The sequence below is a fragment of the Cucurbita maxima genome, unplaced genomic scaffold, assembly GCF_002738345.1.
Source record: "Cucurbita maxima cultivar Rimu unplaced genomic scaffold, Cmax_1.0 Cma_Scf00020, whole genome shotgun sequence".
Taxonomy (NCBI): Eukaryota; Viridiplantae; Streptophyta; class Magnoliopsida; order Cucurbitales; family Cucurbitaceae; genus Cucurbita; species Cucurbita maxima.
Genome location: NW_019272036.1, coordinates 1,232,299 through 1,246,950, shown reverse-complemented (window position 1 = coordinate 1,246,950; position 14,652 = coordinate 1,232,299). Strand labels below are relative to the sequence as shown.

The window sequence follows — 14,652 nt, the reverse complement described above, 5'->3', positions numbered from 1 at the left end:
AAGCTTTGTTAAATGACCCTTTTGACCTTTCACCCACTCAAGCTCTACCTTTGCTATAAAACCTAAGAAAGTAAGTTACTATGTGTATGTATATGAAGGGAAGTAAAATGAGAGAAGCTTGAAGATGGGTATTTTCTTTTTCTTTTTTCTTTTTTCTTGGTGAAAACAAATTCATTTAAAAAACCGACCTAGAAAGAGGGTCGTTTTTTTATTGATAGTGGAAGAAACCCGATTTGAAAAACACGTGAATTAAAAGACCAAATTGTCTACCAGTGAAAAAGAATCAAAGTTTATAGAAGACGAAGCCATAAAAAGAAGCCGATATTGAGAAAACCCACCGGTTATTATCTGCTTTAGTCCATTACGTATCTCACGACTTAAAACGCATCTATCAGGGAGAGGTTTATACGGAATCGTTGTTTTTCTCTTCAAACGATGTGGGATCTCACAATCTACTCCCTTGGAGGCCTAGAGTCCTCGCTTGCACATCACATGGTATCAAGCTCTAATACCATTTGGAACAGTTCAAACTCGTCGTTAGCAGATATTATTCATTTTGGTCCATTACGTATCGCTGTCAATCTCACGATTTTAAAACGTGTTTTCTAAAAAGAAGTTTTTGAGCTCCGTTAAGAAATTGATAGAAATTGTCTACTACTAAAACAGGTTTTTGTTTTGGATAATATCAAAACTTGAAGTGGTTGGTTCTTTTTTGTTTTAATATTGTCCATTCCAAGTGGGTATTCCAAGCAAAGATTCGATTGTTTGGAACTGGACATCTCTGAAAAGAATGAACAAAAATAAAGTAGTAGATGTAGACGTTGAATCATTAATACCAATGGGTTTCATTTGTTAGGACTAAAAGTTAGGTTAATTACTTGATCTTCGAGTCCGAGATACCCATACGCATGAACGAACTTGATCTTTGAATCTAAGATACTCATGTCTTTGAGTAGAGATAACTACATGCACGAACAATTTTTTTGTACTAAATGAACAAGTTAAAATAAAATTAAAAGTTATTTTCCACATACACCCGACTTAGAAAATTTCTATATTGGTCACATGTTTATATCGATGACTTCAACCATACAAGAATACATCTTCAAATTACTTACTGTATGTCTATATATATAGATAGAGTTCAATTTACGAAAAACGAACCATCAAATTATTATTGAAGTTTAATTATATTTATGTTGGCCCTATTAACCAATATTGATCGAAGATTAATTGCAATAATCACTCATTAAATATATATTATTTTGATAATATTGAACGGGTGAATTAAATTTAAAGAATCAAAGTATAACTCATTGATTATAATAGATTTTGAAGGAACCAAAAAAGAGTAAGAATTATTAATGTCGGTTTCATAACGATTTCATTTTTACTTTCTTGTAGTTAAAAAATCGTGCTCGTTTGTATGCTATTTATACCATTTATTCGCTCGTCTTTTTAATTTTTCTAGCCAAACGTTAAAATTCTTATCTAAACTTCAAAGCTCGAAACAAATTTAAATTTTATTTTTTAATTTCTGAATTTTGACATTCGAATTTTGAAAATGTTTTATAATTATATGAACCAAATTAACTAAAATTGAGAATAGGAGCACTAAAATATATTCAAAGGTGAGAGGATGGGCAGATATTTGACCTGTAGGACCAAAAATTAAAGTATTCAAAAGTCAGAGGCGCATGCAGCTGTACCGGACGAAGGCGGGGCCAGCGGGGCCAGCGCGGCCATTGGGCTGCCTAAATGGGCTCCACACCACACTACCCTTGGTCCATCTCGCCCTTTCATAGCACATAAGACTTTTTTTGTGCCTTTTTTTTTGTCAATTTTTTTTTTTAAAATGTGTTACATATTATCCATATATATATTTATGGAGAAGATTAGAATGAGTATACATATTATCCATAGGGACGAATCTTTCGAACGATCATAGAACCTTATGTTTCGAGATTATTTTTTTTTTGTTCAAGATGAAGATTAATCTCCTTTTGCTCGAGAATAAGTTTGCAAGCCCCTTAGATCAAAGCCTACGTTAAACGCTCTGAAGAAATTTGAAATTGGAGCGTCTGACATGGTAAACTTCATTGTGAAAAATTTAGGGTTTGGCAATGTCCATTACGACGATCGATGCAAGCACCGGTAAAGAAAGCTAAAAAAAAGAAAGAAAAAAAAAACTCAACATGTTGCTAAAGATAATGGAAGAAAGAGACTACTAAATTATATCTTTCAAGAATCAGATTGAAAGTTGGATGTTACTGAATCGAGCCAACCCTCATTTTATCCACTTCAAATTGCTTCGTTGTTTGTCCAATAGCTCCAAGAAATAATCATGAATTCTTTAAGAGAGTAATATGAAAAACCTGTTCATAACTTTATTAGAAGGATTCACAACCTAAGAAGTCGAGTGGATATCAGCCACCAAAGTTTCAACAATTCGATGGAATGGACTATTAATTGAAAGTTTGGAACTTTTAAAAGACGTTTCTCAACTTCTATAGTAGAAGAGAAATAGTTGGCACTCTTATAACGAATGCTAGTGCTCGAAAGGGAAATATGGTCTAGCCCTACTCTGACTAGTGCCTCACATCGTTCGGTAACTGGTTCTGATACTATTTGTAACAGTCTAAACCCACTGCTAATAGATCAGGTCTAAGCGAATCACGACACAAAAATTCATCACAATGAATGAACTACTAAACAGTAGATCAGTTATTTAAGGCTTCAACTAAGGTGGCTAACGAGCAATCGACCCAATGGGTTTAAAACAACTTTAAAGCAATCTAGAAAAGGGAAAAAAAGAATGAGAAATAAAGAAAAGGGCAAATTGAATGTTTAGAAGTGAAAGGTTGGGAACCGCATAATATGGAGTCGTAATCATTTAGGGTTTCAACCAAATTTTTCTTCAAGTCTCCATCACCTTTGACAACTCCCTACCACCTTTGTTATTGGAACCTTTTTTAGGGAAGCAATTGACACTTATTGGCTCCACTCTTTCAATTTTCTTCTCTCTTCTTTTTTTTGGTTAGTCAAAAGGAATCTTCCATGAAATATGGGTTTTTGAAATACGAGCCACTCGGAACGTTTCCAAAGGTGATCTGTATAGGTCATGATTGGTTAAGAAAACATATTTGGGTCATTTCAGATATTGCTCTCTTTATGCTTTTCCCTCGAGGTTTTAAAAACGCGTGTTCTAAGTAAAGATTTCCATACCCTTTTAAAGAAGGTTGTCACCCACCTTCAGGGCCCAACATCTTCGTTGGCACATTATACCATGTTTGACTTTGATACCATTTAAAATTGAATGTTGTTTTAGGCAATGATTATAATGCTCTTTTTAGATAATTTGGAAGTCTTATGCACGACCCTAACCAATTTTATAAATTTTTTTATTACATTCTTGTCGAGATTCTTTGGTAATTTATTGGACATCTAGCTATAATAGATTTATGTGTGACAAAGTACAGGAGTATTATTGAATTTTTTAGAAAAATTAAATTACAGCTAATAAATGTATTTAAGTTCATACCATGAATGCACAATTAAAAGAATTACAAGAAAATATAATATAAAAATAAATAATAATGTGTTAATTAATTTAAAATACTATATTTGCAAGTTATATTTAAAATTACAATAAATCTTAAAAAAAAAAACATTTGTCATATATTTCTAGTTTATCGGGCCCAATATTGGGCCCAAAATTCTGTTATTGGGCCTAAAGCCCGCGTTTCCAAAAGTATTTATCGGGCCCAATATTTCTGGTTTTTTAAGCTTATAGAGGACAATTAAAAGCTCACACTCTCCTGAGCCCAACTAAGGCCCAATATTTTTTGTTTTCTAATAAATTTATTTCAGGAAGGGAAAAACAGGGTGTCCAAATATTACATTATTTTTTTTTTTTGGTGAAATATTAATAAATATGATTTGTTATTTATTTATTTATTTTATTTAGAGGAAACTTAGACTTACAAATTTTACGAGAGAAATTTTAATTTATCCGACCATAGTTAATATCATATTTTAAAAATACTCATGAATTTTTTTAAATTAACATTAAAACGTTTGCAAATAATCTATGAAATGCTAATAGATAGCTTCGTCTATTTATTGACGATATTTTTTTAAAATTTTTTTTAGGTAGGCTGGTAATGCTGATATTAAAATTTTGTGGGTGTTTTTTTTTTAAATTTTTTAAGAGGTGGAAATTATGTTTCTTTTTCAGTTTAGTATTTTTAAAACACGGTTAAAAGTTTAAGGTTATTTTTGAGAAAGTATTTTTAACAAATTATTTACATTTTATATCGAATGTTTTTTTTTTAGATTTTTTAAAAAATATTTAAAAATATTATTAAACTTTTGAAAGTTTATAAAAAAAAAAAATATATATATATATATATATATATTTTAGACACATAAAGTAAACTTAATTAAAAATTATGGGGGATAAAAATAATTTATGAATGATTGGTAAAATTAACCTAAATTAAAATAGAAATAATATATAAGCTATAAATTATAATTTAAAATTTGTAATAGGAAAGGGAAATTGTATGGATAATTGATTTAAACGATCCACGCGGCGGGTGAGTTGGGGAGGGAGAGATCGTTCCACGACGGCGACTGCGCACTGAAATTGCAGACAAAAAAACCCTCAATTTTCTTTGCCCACACCAATCCAAACCCTGAATTTAGGTTTTTTCTCCTTCTCCTTCCCGCGCTCTCTTTCGAGATTGCCTCAGAAGCTGCAACTGAGATCTGTCCCTGCGCCATCGCCGCTTTCGCATTTCTACTTTCATTCCCGCTTTCTATTTAAGGTAACACTGCTACATCTTTCTCTCTGATTGTTTTTTTTTCTCCTGGATTCTTGTGTTGCTTGCTGCTGTTCTCACTTAATCCTCCCGAGCTATCGATGGTTTTGGTTTGAGTTAATTAATACTGTTCTTGTTTCGAGCTCGAGAAATTATGGAGAATGGGATTGGATGGGAGATTAGTCGTTTATTTCCTTTCATGTAAGTGGTTTTTACGTGATTCGTTTCTTGTCTGACTAGGCTTATTGGAGGTTTTGTTTTCCTGCAGGATAGTTAAGTAGGAAAAAAATGGCGTAATTCTTCTTTGAGTGGTCCAAGGACGCATGGTTCAATCTTTGGGTTGGGTTGTGTCTTCTAGTTGTCAACTTGAGTAATGAGCGATTACGAAGCGGGAAAAATGAGAAGCTCGTTGTAAACCGTTGTCTTCAAGTAAATTTTGTCTACATTGTAGCTTGCGGGGTTAAGTTTTGATTTTTGCGAGGTGTGGTCTTTGTATTAGCGTTTTCTGTAGGTTTATTCTTAACATGAGTATTTATTGGGTCGTAGGATTTTTGAATGTGCAAGTACCTAGCACTGAGGCTTTCCACCTTGACCGCTTCTTGGTCTCCTGTACCTGGTCATTGTGGACTTTGTTTGAGCATTAATTTTTTCATTATATCCTCTGTTTAAGTGGGGGCCGATGAGCACATATAGCTGCTCAAAACAATACAGTAGAACCAGTGCTAAACAGTGCCTGTACAACTCTAATGACGAAAGTGCAGCTCGGACTAGGCCATTCAGCTTTGAAGATATTATGCTTAGAAGGAAGAATAAAGAGTCAGCTGCTACTGATGGGGGTGACACAAGTAGCCAATCAAGAAGGGAAAGCATAGATAAGCACATTACTGCAAATCGTGAATCGGAAAGGCATTTCCGTCACAGTAGAGGTTCTTCTCTTGATGTGCAAAATCTCCCATTGGAGGAATCAGCCAAGATTAGCTCAAGAAGGAAAAAAGAGGAGACATTGTTGAAGGACAATATGGTGATCAGGAGTGACAGAAATAACTATGAATCTGGATTGACACTGATAGGTAAGCTGAAGCATGACACAAATGGAAAGGATAAAAGACAAAAGTATGGCCAGGAAAACCTTGGTTGGGGAAAAAATGATGAGCGATCAAGGATTGACATTGAAAATGAAACTGGAAAGAGGCATTCAAGAGATGCAGCTGGCAAGGATAGGCGTGAAAATCGTGGTAAGGGGAAATCTGAAAGAGAAAGTAAGAGAAAATATCAACATGGTGATGATGACAGGAACAGAGACAGGCACATAACAAAGAAACATGATCATGGTAAACATCATGACCTAGAAAGTAAAGAGAGAAAGGAAGCTAAAATATCGTTAAGTTCACATCATGAAGATTCTAGATTGAAAAAAAGACGAAAAAGAAGCCTAGATCGTCAAAGTAAACATAAAAAATCTGGTTCACTTTCTCCAAGGCCACCCAAGTCCTCAACTAAATTAGCCAGGCAGAAGGAGTTGCCATTAGATTCTCATGTAAAGAAGTCTGGAAGATGGCATTCTGATAGTGATAGAATAGGGGATTTCACCAACAGTTCCAGTAGCCAATACAGGCGGCATTCTGGGTTAACAAGAAGTGGGCTTGGTGGCTATTCACCAAGAAAGAGAAGAACTGAATCTGCTGTCAAGACTCCACCTGTTCGTTCACCAGAGAAGAAAAATGAAGGGTTGGATCTTCTTCCAGCTGAAAAGGTTGGATTATTTTCTGGTTCAGTTACTTCCAACTTTCAGCCGTCAAATCCTACAGTTTCCTCAGGCATTAGTAATGATCCATCTGGTGGTGCTCTCTTTTCTCTAACCACGGGGAAATCTTTATCAGGGATTTCTTCAAATAATCTAGCAACGAAGACAAATGCTTCTTTTGATTCAATTCAGCTGACACAGGCAACCCGGCCAATGAGGAGGCTTTATATTGAAAACTTACCACATTCTCCATCTGAGAAAGCAATCATTGATTGCCTGAATGGTTTTCTTACATCTTCAGGTGTTAATCACATTGAAGGAACCCAGCCATGTATTAGTTGTATTGTAAGTGCTTTTATTCCATGTTTCTAACGTGTGTAGCTATTTTGTTATGATGTTGTCTGATGTGAGTTTTGGTGCATAACACCACTTGTGCAGATACACAAAGATAGGGGGCAAGCTCTTGTTGAATTTCTTACGCCTGAGGATGCTTCAGCAGCACTTTCATTTGATGGAAGTGACTTCTCTGGTTCCATTCTAAGGATTCGGCGACCAAAGGATTATGTCGAGCTTGTAGTAAGAATAAACATCCAGAATTTTTTACCATCTCCATTCTCTATGATACTCTCAAGATATTATACAATTTCCATTGTTTGCACGAGTGGTCTAGTTGTAGGGCAAACCTAGAATTGTTAAGCTGTGGTTTCCTGGGATATGGGCCCTCCGCATGACTATCTTCTTTTTGTCGGAGACCTTTTTCCATCTCTCATGACTGCATTTTATTTTTTTACTGAAGTTAGTTATGTTTTTTTTTACAATTTGTTTTCTTTTGATCTGAAAGTATGCTGTGCTAGTTATGTTTTTGTTTACAATTTGTTGTCTAAGTATGCTGTGCTAGTTATGTTTTTGTTTACAATTTGTCTTCTTTTGATTTGAAAGTATGTTGTGCCTGTAATTCTGGATTTAGATGAAATTGACTTACATCTTTTTCTCGAACAGGGGGGGTTTGTGGTAGTTTTTTCCTTCCTGTTCCCTAGAAAATTGGTTAGAAAAAAATAAGAGAATTTCCTATTTAAGTAAGTTCTCAATCATGGGGATACATATTTTAGTTTAGTAGGTGCAAAGTGTGGATGCTAGAATGACTTGTAGCGTGGAATGATCTATGCTATGTTTAGTTATGCGAGTTGGGGATGGTACCATTGAAAACAATGTTTGGATGCAGTGGTGGAAAGGGTAGAGAAGGTTGCATAAGTGGAGGAATGCGGCTTTTGAAGATTTTGTTATGTTTGTGCTAGCTCTTGGGTATAGTAGTTGCACCCATGAAGGATTGTCATGGCATGACCATGGAAGCCATTTTGCATCCTCTTTTCTGGGACAAAGAACTAGTTCTGGGTTGTCCTCTCTTTCTATGTTCTGTAGAATTTTGGTTAGAAGGAAGTCGGATGCCTTATCTTAATCGAGTCTTCCGTTCAAGGGGTGAGTTTGCAAGTGAGATTGGTTGAGAAATGTTAGTTGAAGATGGAATTTCATGTATTTATGAACTTAAGGGGAATCAAGTTGTGGAATTGTGGAGTCTGTCAATGGTTAGAAGGCATTTCCCTAAATCTTGAGAAGGAGAATGTACGGATTGTTGACTTTCTAGTGGTATCACTATTGAACTAGGGGATCTCACCAAGCGCATGGATTAATTTTGGATGTTCCTACACGAAAGGATATGCTTGGGAGGACCTATGAATTGAGGAGGGCTCTAAGTGATTATGAGTGAAGATGTGTGGTACCTCATGATTTTATAAGAAAAACCCTGAACATTTGCATGTATATGAGTGTGCACGCCCATATTAGTAAGGTTAAAAGCGGTAGATATTCAGGCTCCTCTAGGCTCTGGCTATTGAGAACTTAAAATCAAGACATACAAACTGGAAGAAGAACTCTTGCTATTGATACCTTATTTAACCAGAAACATATAACTCTAGGACTGATATTGAGAGTGAGAAATTATATTTTTAGAGCCATTTGACAAAAAATGCCCAACTATGGAATGATTAGTTCAAATTCTATTTTTTTATGCGATTTAGATGCAAACATCCGTATTCTTGTCTTTGCATGTCTGTATTTTATGTTTGAGGGATTCAGTAGCAGGTTTTAGGTTATTCACTCAACACCCCTTTTGTCCCCTTGTGAAACCTGTTTTTCTTTTTCTTTTTTTTCTCCCACGCAAATTAGTATCTCAGTTCTGTAAATTTTGCTCATGTTTTCTTGGCCGTATATAGAATATGTTTCTTCAACCATGTTATTTCAGTTTCTGAGGTCTATTGTGGTTACTATCATGTAGCAGGTTTTCAGACAGTTGCTATTTTCATGCAGACTGGTGACCTGGATAAGTCGGTGGCAGTAGTAAATAAAATCAATGATGTTGTTGAGGACTCACCAAATAAGGTACGTATTTGAATTATTGACACTGGAGTAGAATGATACTATTGCTTGATGAGGGAGTGAAGTCTAGCTTTTAGTGTTTTTTTTATTTTTTTTTTTTGTGTGTGTCTGCTGTGTTGGTAACTCCCGTGAGCTTGCTGAGCACAAAAAGTTGTGGCTTTCTTCTGGCAAAATTTCTTCCAGAGCCACTTTTATGCTGTTAGTTGTTCATTAGTCAAATAGTTAACAGCTTGTTAATTAATTTCACTTAGCTTTCTGTTTTCTTCTAATCGTGGACAATTCTACTCCCTAGACTGCACCAGACATACAACCCAGCTAAGGAGGTTCTTACCACGATGATTCTTCCCATTACATTACTGACCCTTTGGATCTTCAAGGAAGATAGAATGATCAGTTATTCAGTTCTCATTAATCAGCTCACTACTTGTGCACATTTTTCTTTAAACCATTTTCCTAATCCGTTTCCTGGTTGTTCCAAATATTAACAATACCAAGACCCCTTCAGCTGAAGATAAAGAAACCTTTTCCCATATTTACTGAGTGGTTAACCCCTTCCTGGTTCCTCTCGGCCTCTCCCAAGGAAGTTTCTGAATAGCATTTCCACTCCTTTTGCGTTTATATATTTCCATTTTAAAATTTTATCTTGGGCACTTTCCAAATCAGGATCCAAAAACCTGAGGTTTCTAGGTTTTCTCACAGAGGTACAATATAAAATATTTGAAATTAAAATGTTCAATAGCACATTCATGAGAGGCAGCAGTGACTGAAATGTCCTCATGGATTACAATTCATGGTACTGTAGAAAATTTCTTAAAAAATGTTTTTTCCCCTTATTGTCTGGTCGGTGTAGTTGTTAAATTCTTATGGTTAAAAACTTTTAGCAGCATTGCCAAGAGAAATTTATGGGTAAATGTTTTTCTATTTTATTTTCTATAGTCTGGGTGGTACTCCCTGGTTACTTAAGTATGACTTTTCTGATTTGTTGAGGGGGTGGGGGCTGTTTTGATGAATTATGCACCATAGATCTTCATAAAAGCATCGAAGATGCCTACATAGTGGAATCATTACTATTAACGAACCTATTAAGTGATTGATGTCTAAACTTGAATAAGTTTATTGAGTTATTATTGCTCTTAGTGAGCTTATTTTATAGTCATGTCTGCTTAGTCTATTTTGGATCTTGTTGCAGATTATTATTGCTGGGATCTCTAATAGAATATCATCTGAAATGGTAATTCGAGGAAATATTTTATTTGCCTTGCACTTAATCATACCTTGTGTGTGATCTTTACCTCTTGCAACAGTTTTCACTTTGCTGCTGTACATTCGGTGATTATTTCTTTGATGTTATTCTCCAGCTTAAGAATATTGTTGCTGCATTTGGACCTTTGAAGGCCTATCACTTTGAAATCAACAACGATCTTAATGAACCTTGCGCCTTTTTGGAGGTGAATTTTCATGCTTTATGTGCATTATTTTAGCATGCTTGTCTCAAGTGCTATTTTATTATTTGTAATGATTTGGGAAGGATCTATATTGTTGTGGAAATTCCGTCATATTTACACAACCACTTCCAGTCAGAAAATGATACTCCATATTAATCCTTCAAATACTGCATTGGAAGCCTAATGTTATCCTTTAGTATTTTGTTTTTCTACTGTTAACATTTTAAGTTCTCTATGTTATCTCTTTGTTCATAAATGCTTTAGACTTTATATTCTTTCTTTCTTTCTTATTATTTTTCTTTACAATATATTAAAGATATAAATCAATGTGGTTATGATTTAAACTGTTCATTAAAGAGCACAGACCACCTTGTACGTTTTAGTCTACTTCATAGAATAATAAATAAAAAAAAGTAAAAGAAAATTTCTGCACCATGTAATGGCATTTTAATTGATTCATTTTGGCAGAAAATTCATTAATCGGCACATTACTATTTTTCATCTCTGCCCAGTGGTAAGACCTAGAAAACAAGTTATTAGTTTTTCATCATATGCTGAAAGATAGTTTGGGTGGATACCGCTTGCAAGATAAATAACATCGTTGAACTATATTTTTGGTAGTATATGCAATCCCTTAAAACTTGTTTTAGTGTTATTTCCATAATGCTTCTTGATCACAGTCTTAGTCCGGGAGTTGGTAACTTCAGTTAGTAGTGTCCTGTCGTTCTCCGCAAGAGGAGAAAATATGGGTTGCTTCGTATTACTGTGAAAGATTCAACGTGCAAAATTTTACTAACTAATGGGCGCTTTTAAATCTTTTAGTTTCTAACCAATGCACATAGAATGCTATTTTCTCTAGGAATCATCAGACCAATATAAAGCAGAAGGAAAACTGCAATATAGTATAATATTTGTCTTTGAACTTGCTTGTAATAGCCATCAGTGAGACTCCAGCTATTGTAATACCTAATCATCGATTTCCAAATAGAGTAAGTTCACTTTCTGATGGAAATATCTCAGGATAGATTATTGATTTCCTTTGAAATTTCTTGTTGACATTTGGTTATAGACCTCCACATTTGAATACATGCCTTTGGTTCTGATGGACGGGACATGTTTTGCCACTTTAAACCACTATATTTCAGACACTTGGTCGATCTTTTTGGTCTGTTTGCCTTTATGTACTTGCAGCTTTATATCATAGGTAATTTATATATTCAACATTGATAGGTTACTCAATGTCTCTTCTCGGCCATTTTACTAGGAGAAACTGTTTGCACAATATTCAGCATGAATACATGATGTTTTTTATTTCTTTGTTCCTTCTAGTCAGTATCATTTGTGTTGAAGATATCTATGATGTTCCCATATTGTATTTGTGGTCACTGTAGCCCATGGCAATCCTTTGATCATTAGTTCAAGACTTTTTGTTTGTTTGTTAACGAGTATCGCATAGATTGAGTTATCAATTTCTCTTTTAAATAGATAAAATCACTTTTTATGTGCATGTTGAATGTTGGCCTGTTATTATGTTGAATTTGCTTTAGGTTTAATTTATATGCCATTTCTTAGCCAAGAAAAAAAAGGTGCGAATATGTTGTGCTTTGGGGCTTCAATATGAATGCCCATCTTCTTTTAAACCTTTGTCTTATATGCCATTTATTTGATCAATCTTTTTTCCCTGATCACATTCGCACTCAATCTATTTATCAGTATGTTGACCAATCAGTTATGCCCAAAGCTTGTGCTGGTCTAAATGGTATGAAGATTGGAGGGGAAGTACTAAAAGTGTTTCCAGCTGTTCCCATTGCATCGTTGGTACTACTCATCTTCTCTTTCTTTTCCCATAATTATTTTGTGATGGTTATTGATCACAATGAAGCGTCATGAAAATTTTATTTTTATTTCACATGGTGATTTGGGCCTTGCTTAACAAGCAACATATGTTAGGAACGTAATGGATGTCAACCGTGTTATGGGATTCCAGAGCATGTAAAACCTCTTCTTCAACAGCCAACAGTGGTGTTGAAAGTTAATGTGGTACGTTATCTTTTTAATGCTTTTCTTATGAATCCACTCACCTCCCATCCCCACTCATCAGAAAATGAAAACATGGTCGCACACATATACACAGTGCAGTTTAATAGGCCAGCGGGTATGAGTATTAGTTAATTAGTGTCATTTGCAGTCGTCTGATTTGGCGTCTTCTTTTTGGAACTAGTTTAATGCAGATGTTCTCCCTTTACTATCTGAGTCAGATATCAACGAAGTTCTTGAAGACATTCGGTTTGAATGTGCCAGGTCCTGAGAGTTACTAGTAGTGTATATTTCATTTAATGTGATTGTTGTAAAATAATACCATGCAATTTTGTAGGTTTGGGACGGTTAAATCCATGAATGTTGCAAAGCCATGCACTAGCTGTGTCAGTGCTGAAGAAGAATACCAGAGTATTTGTGATATCACTGATGTGGAGATCAAACATGAGATTCAGGAAATCAGCACAATTGTGATTTCAAGAAATGATACTGATCATGATGATAATTGCCTCGATTATACTTATCAGGAGCAAGGTAATTACCCTCACAATGGTAGACATAAAAACGAAGTTGTGGAGGACAAATTGTGTCATATGGGTATCAAGGATGCTACATGTTTCGAAGACGTAGTTTGTAAGAGTGCATTGGAAACAATCCCTCGAGGATGCTGTGACAAGCAGAGCAGCCCAGGAAATGAACTTCATGGTGTAAAAGTTGCCAAAATAATTGAAACTGGCTCAGATGAGAAACCAGTGCTTCTAGGTGATTCAAGTACGGTGGTGGCTGATGATGAGAAGAAAGTTCTACATGGAATGGATCCCATGGTGAGAACAGATTCTGACACATCTGAGAAGAGAGAAAAGAAGGAACGTAATAACAATCTGGAGAGTTCATTTGCGGTGGGGAGCGTTTTTGTTGAGTTTGGTAGATTGGAAGCCTCATGTATGGCTGCGCACTCTTTGCATGGAAGGATTTATGATGGACAAGAGATTAGCGTCGAGTACATTCCTCATGATCTCTATCATAAGAGGTTTCCTAAATGACCACAGTTGAATACTCATTGTTGTGATTTAACTTTTCGCTGTGAAGGCTCTTTGATTACTGAAGAAGGCATTTGTTAATGGCTCATTTTAGGCCAGCCTCAATATTTTTTTGATCATTTGGCTCGGAATCTGAAGCAAGCTATATGGCGAAACAAGTCGTTTCTCTGAGTACGCTGAAACGAAAATTCTGGGAGAATACAATTCCCCGAGCTCGACGCCTTTTAACCAGTCTTTATGCATTACTGATATATTTTCTCTGCATGCTTAACAGGTGCAAGGAACTAGATTATGGACATGAAAGTTTAAGGGTGTGGATATGGGTATGGATATCTTTTAAACATTACTTCCATATCTGTTACTCTGTGTAACGGCATTCTCGTGTTCTGATCTTTGTTGTTGATCTCTCCCTAACAGTTGAGTTAGTTACTTTAATACAAGAGATCATTATTTATCACCATTATGTTTACCTCTTATATATAGTAGTACCTAATGGACTGGACAACAACATGAATTTCAAGGGGCGGACATGGAAACGCAACATGGCTGCAAAATTCTGCATTTTTATTCAGGTTGTCATAAATGATAGAATCTCTTCATAAGTTCTGGAAGTGATAATCTTTTTGCATGTTTTTCAGCCAGATTTATTAGTTTGGTGTAACGTTATTGTACCTTTAGACTTTATTTAGATCTATCTTTCCAGGTGGAATAAGCAAATGTAACAATCTAAAGCTCACTACTAACAGATATTATTTTTTTTAGGCTTTCCTTTCGGACTTTCCATCAAAGTTTTAAAATGCATCTACTAGGGAAAGATTTCTACACTCTTGGAATGTTTCGTTCCCCTCTCCGATCAATGTGTGAGATCCTAGATCGAGTAGAGAGGGGAACGAAGCATTCTTTATAAGGGCATAGAGAAATCTCTTCCTAATAGACCCGTTTTGAAACCCCTCATCGGTTGAAGTGGGAAACAAAACATTCCTGCTATGTAGAAATTTCTTTTTAGTAGACACGAAGAAAATATATACTCTTAAATATCTGCTAGTGATGAACTTGGACTGTTACAGTTTTTCATTGAGAACATTATTCTTCATTTTCGCTTGGTACCTTGTATCCAAAAAGGTAAGTGT

General features: G+C 35.2%; 1 protein-coding gene across 3 annotated transcripts; it reads left to right on the top strand.

Moving 5' to 3' along the window:
* The first annotated feature begins 4,586 nt into the window (after positions 1 to 4,586).
* LOC111494723 (splicing factor U2af large subunit A-like) lies at positions 4,587 to 13,982 on the top strand. Of its 3 annotated transcripts, none has more exons than XM_023144693.1 (11): positions 4,587 to 4,829; positions 5,092 to 5,252; positions 5,370 to 6,912; positions 7,006 to 7,143; positions 8,932 to 9,003; positions 10,190 to 10,231; positions 10,359 to 10,448; positions 12,159 to 12,263; positions 12,396 to 12,485; positions 12,667 to 12,746; positions 12,820 to 13,982. In XM_023144693.1, exons 3-11 carry the CDS (start codon positions 5,503 to 5,505, stop codon positions 13,523 to 13,525), a joined length of 2,733 nt encoding a protein of 910 aa, XP_023000461.1. In that variant the 5' UTR covers positions 4,587 to 4,829; positions 5,092 to 5,252; positions 5,370 to 5,502; the 3' UTR covers positions 13,526 to 13,982. The 3 variants fall into 3 exon arrangements, with proteins under 3 accessions (XP_023000461.1, XP_023000460.1, XP_023000462.1); XM_023144692.1 differs by having other exon boundaries at positions 5,092 to 5,282; XM_023144694.1 differs by lacking the exon at positions 5,092 to 5,252.
* The last annotated feature ends 670 nt before the right edge of the window (positions 13,983 to 14,652 follow it).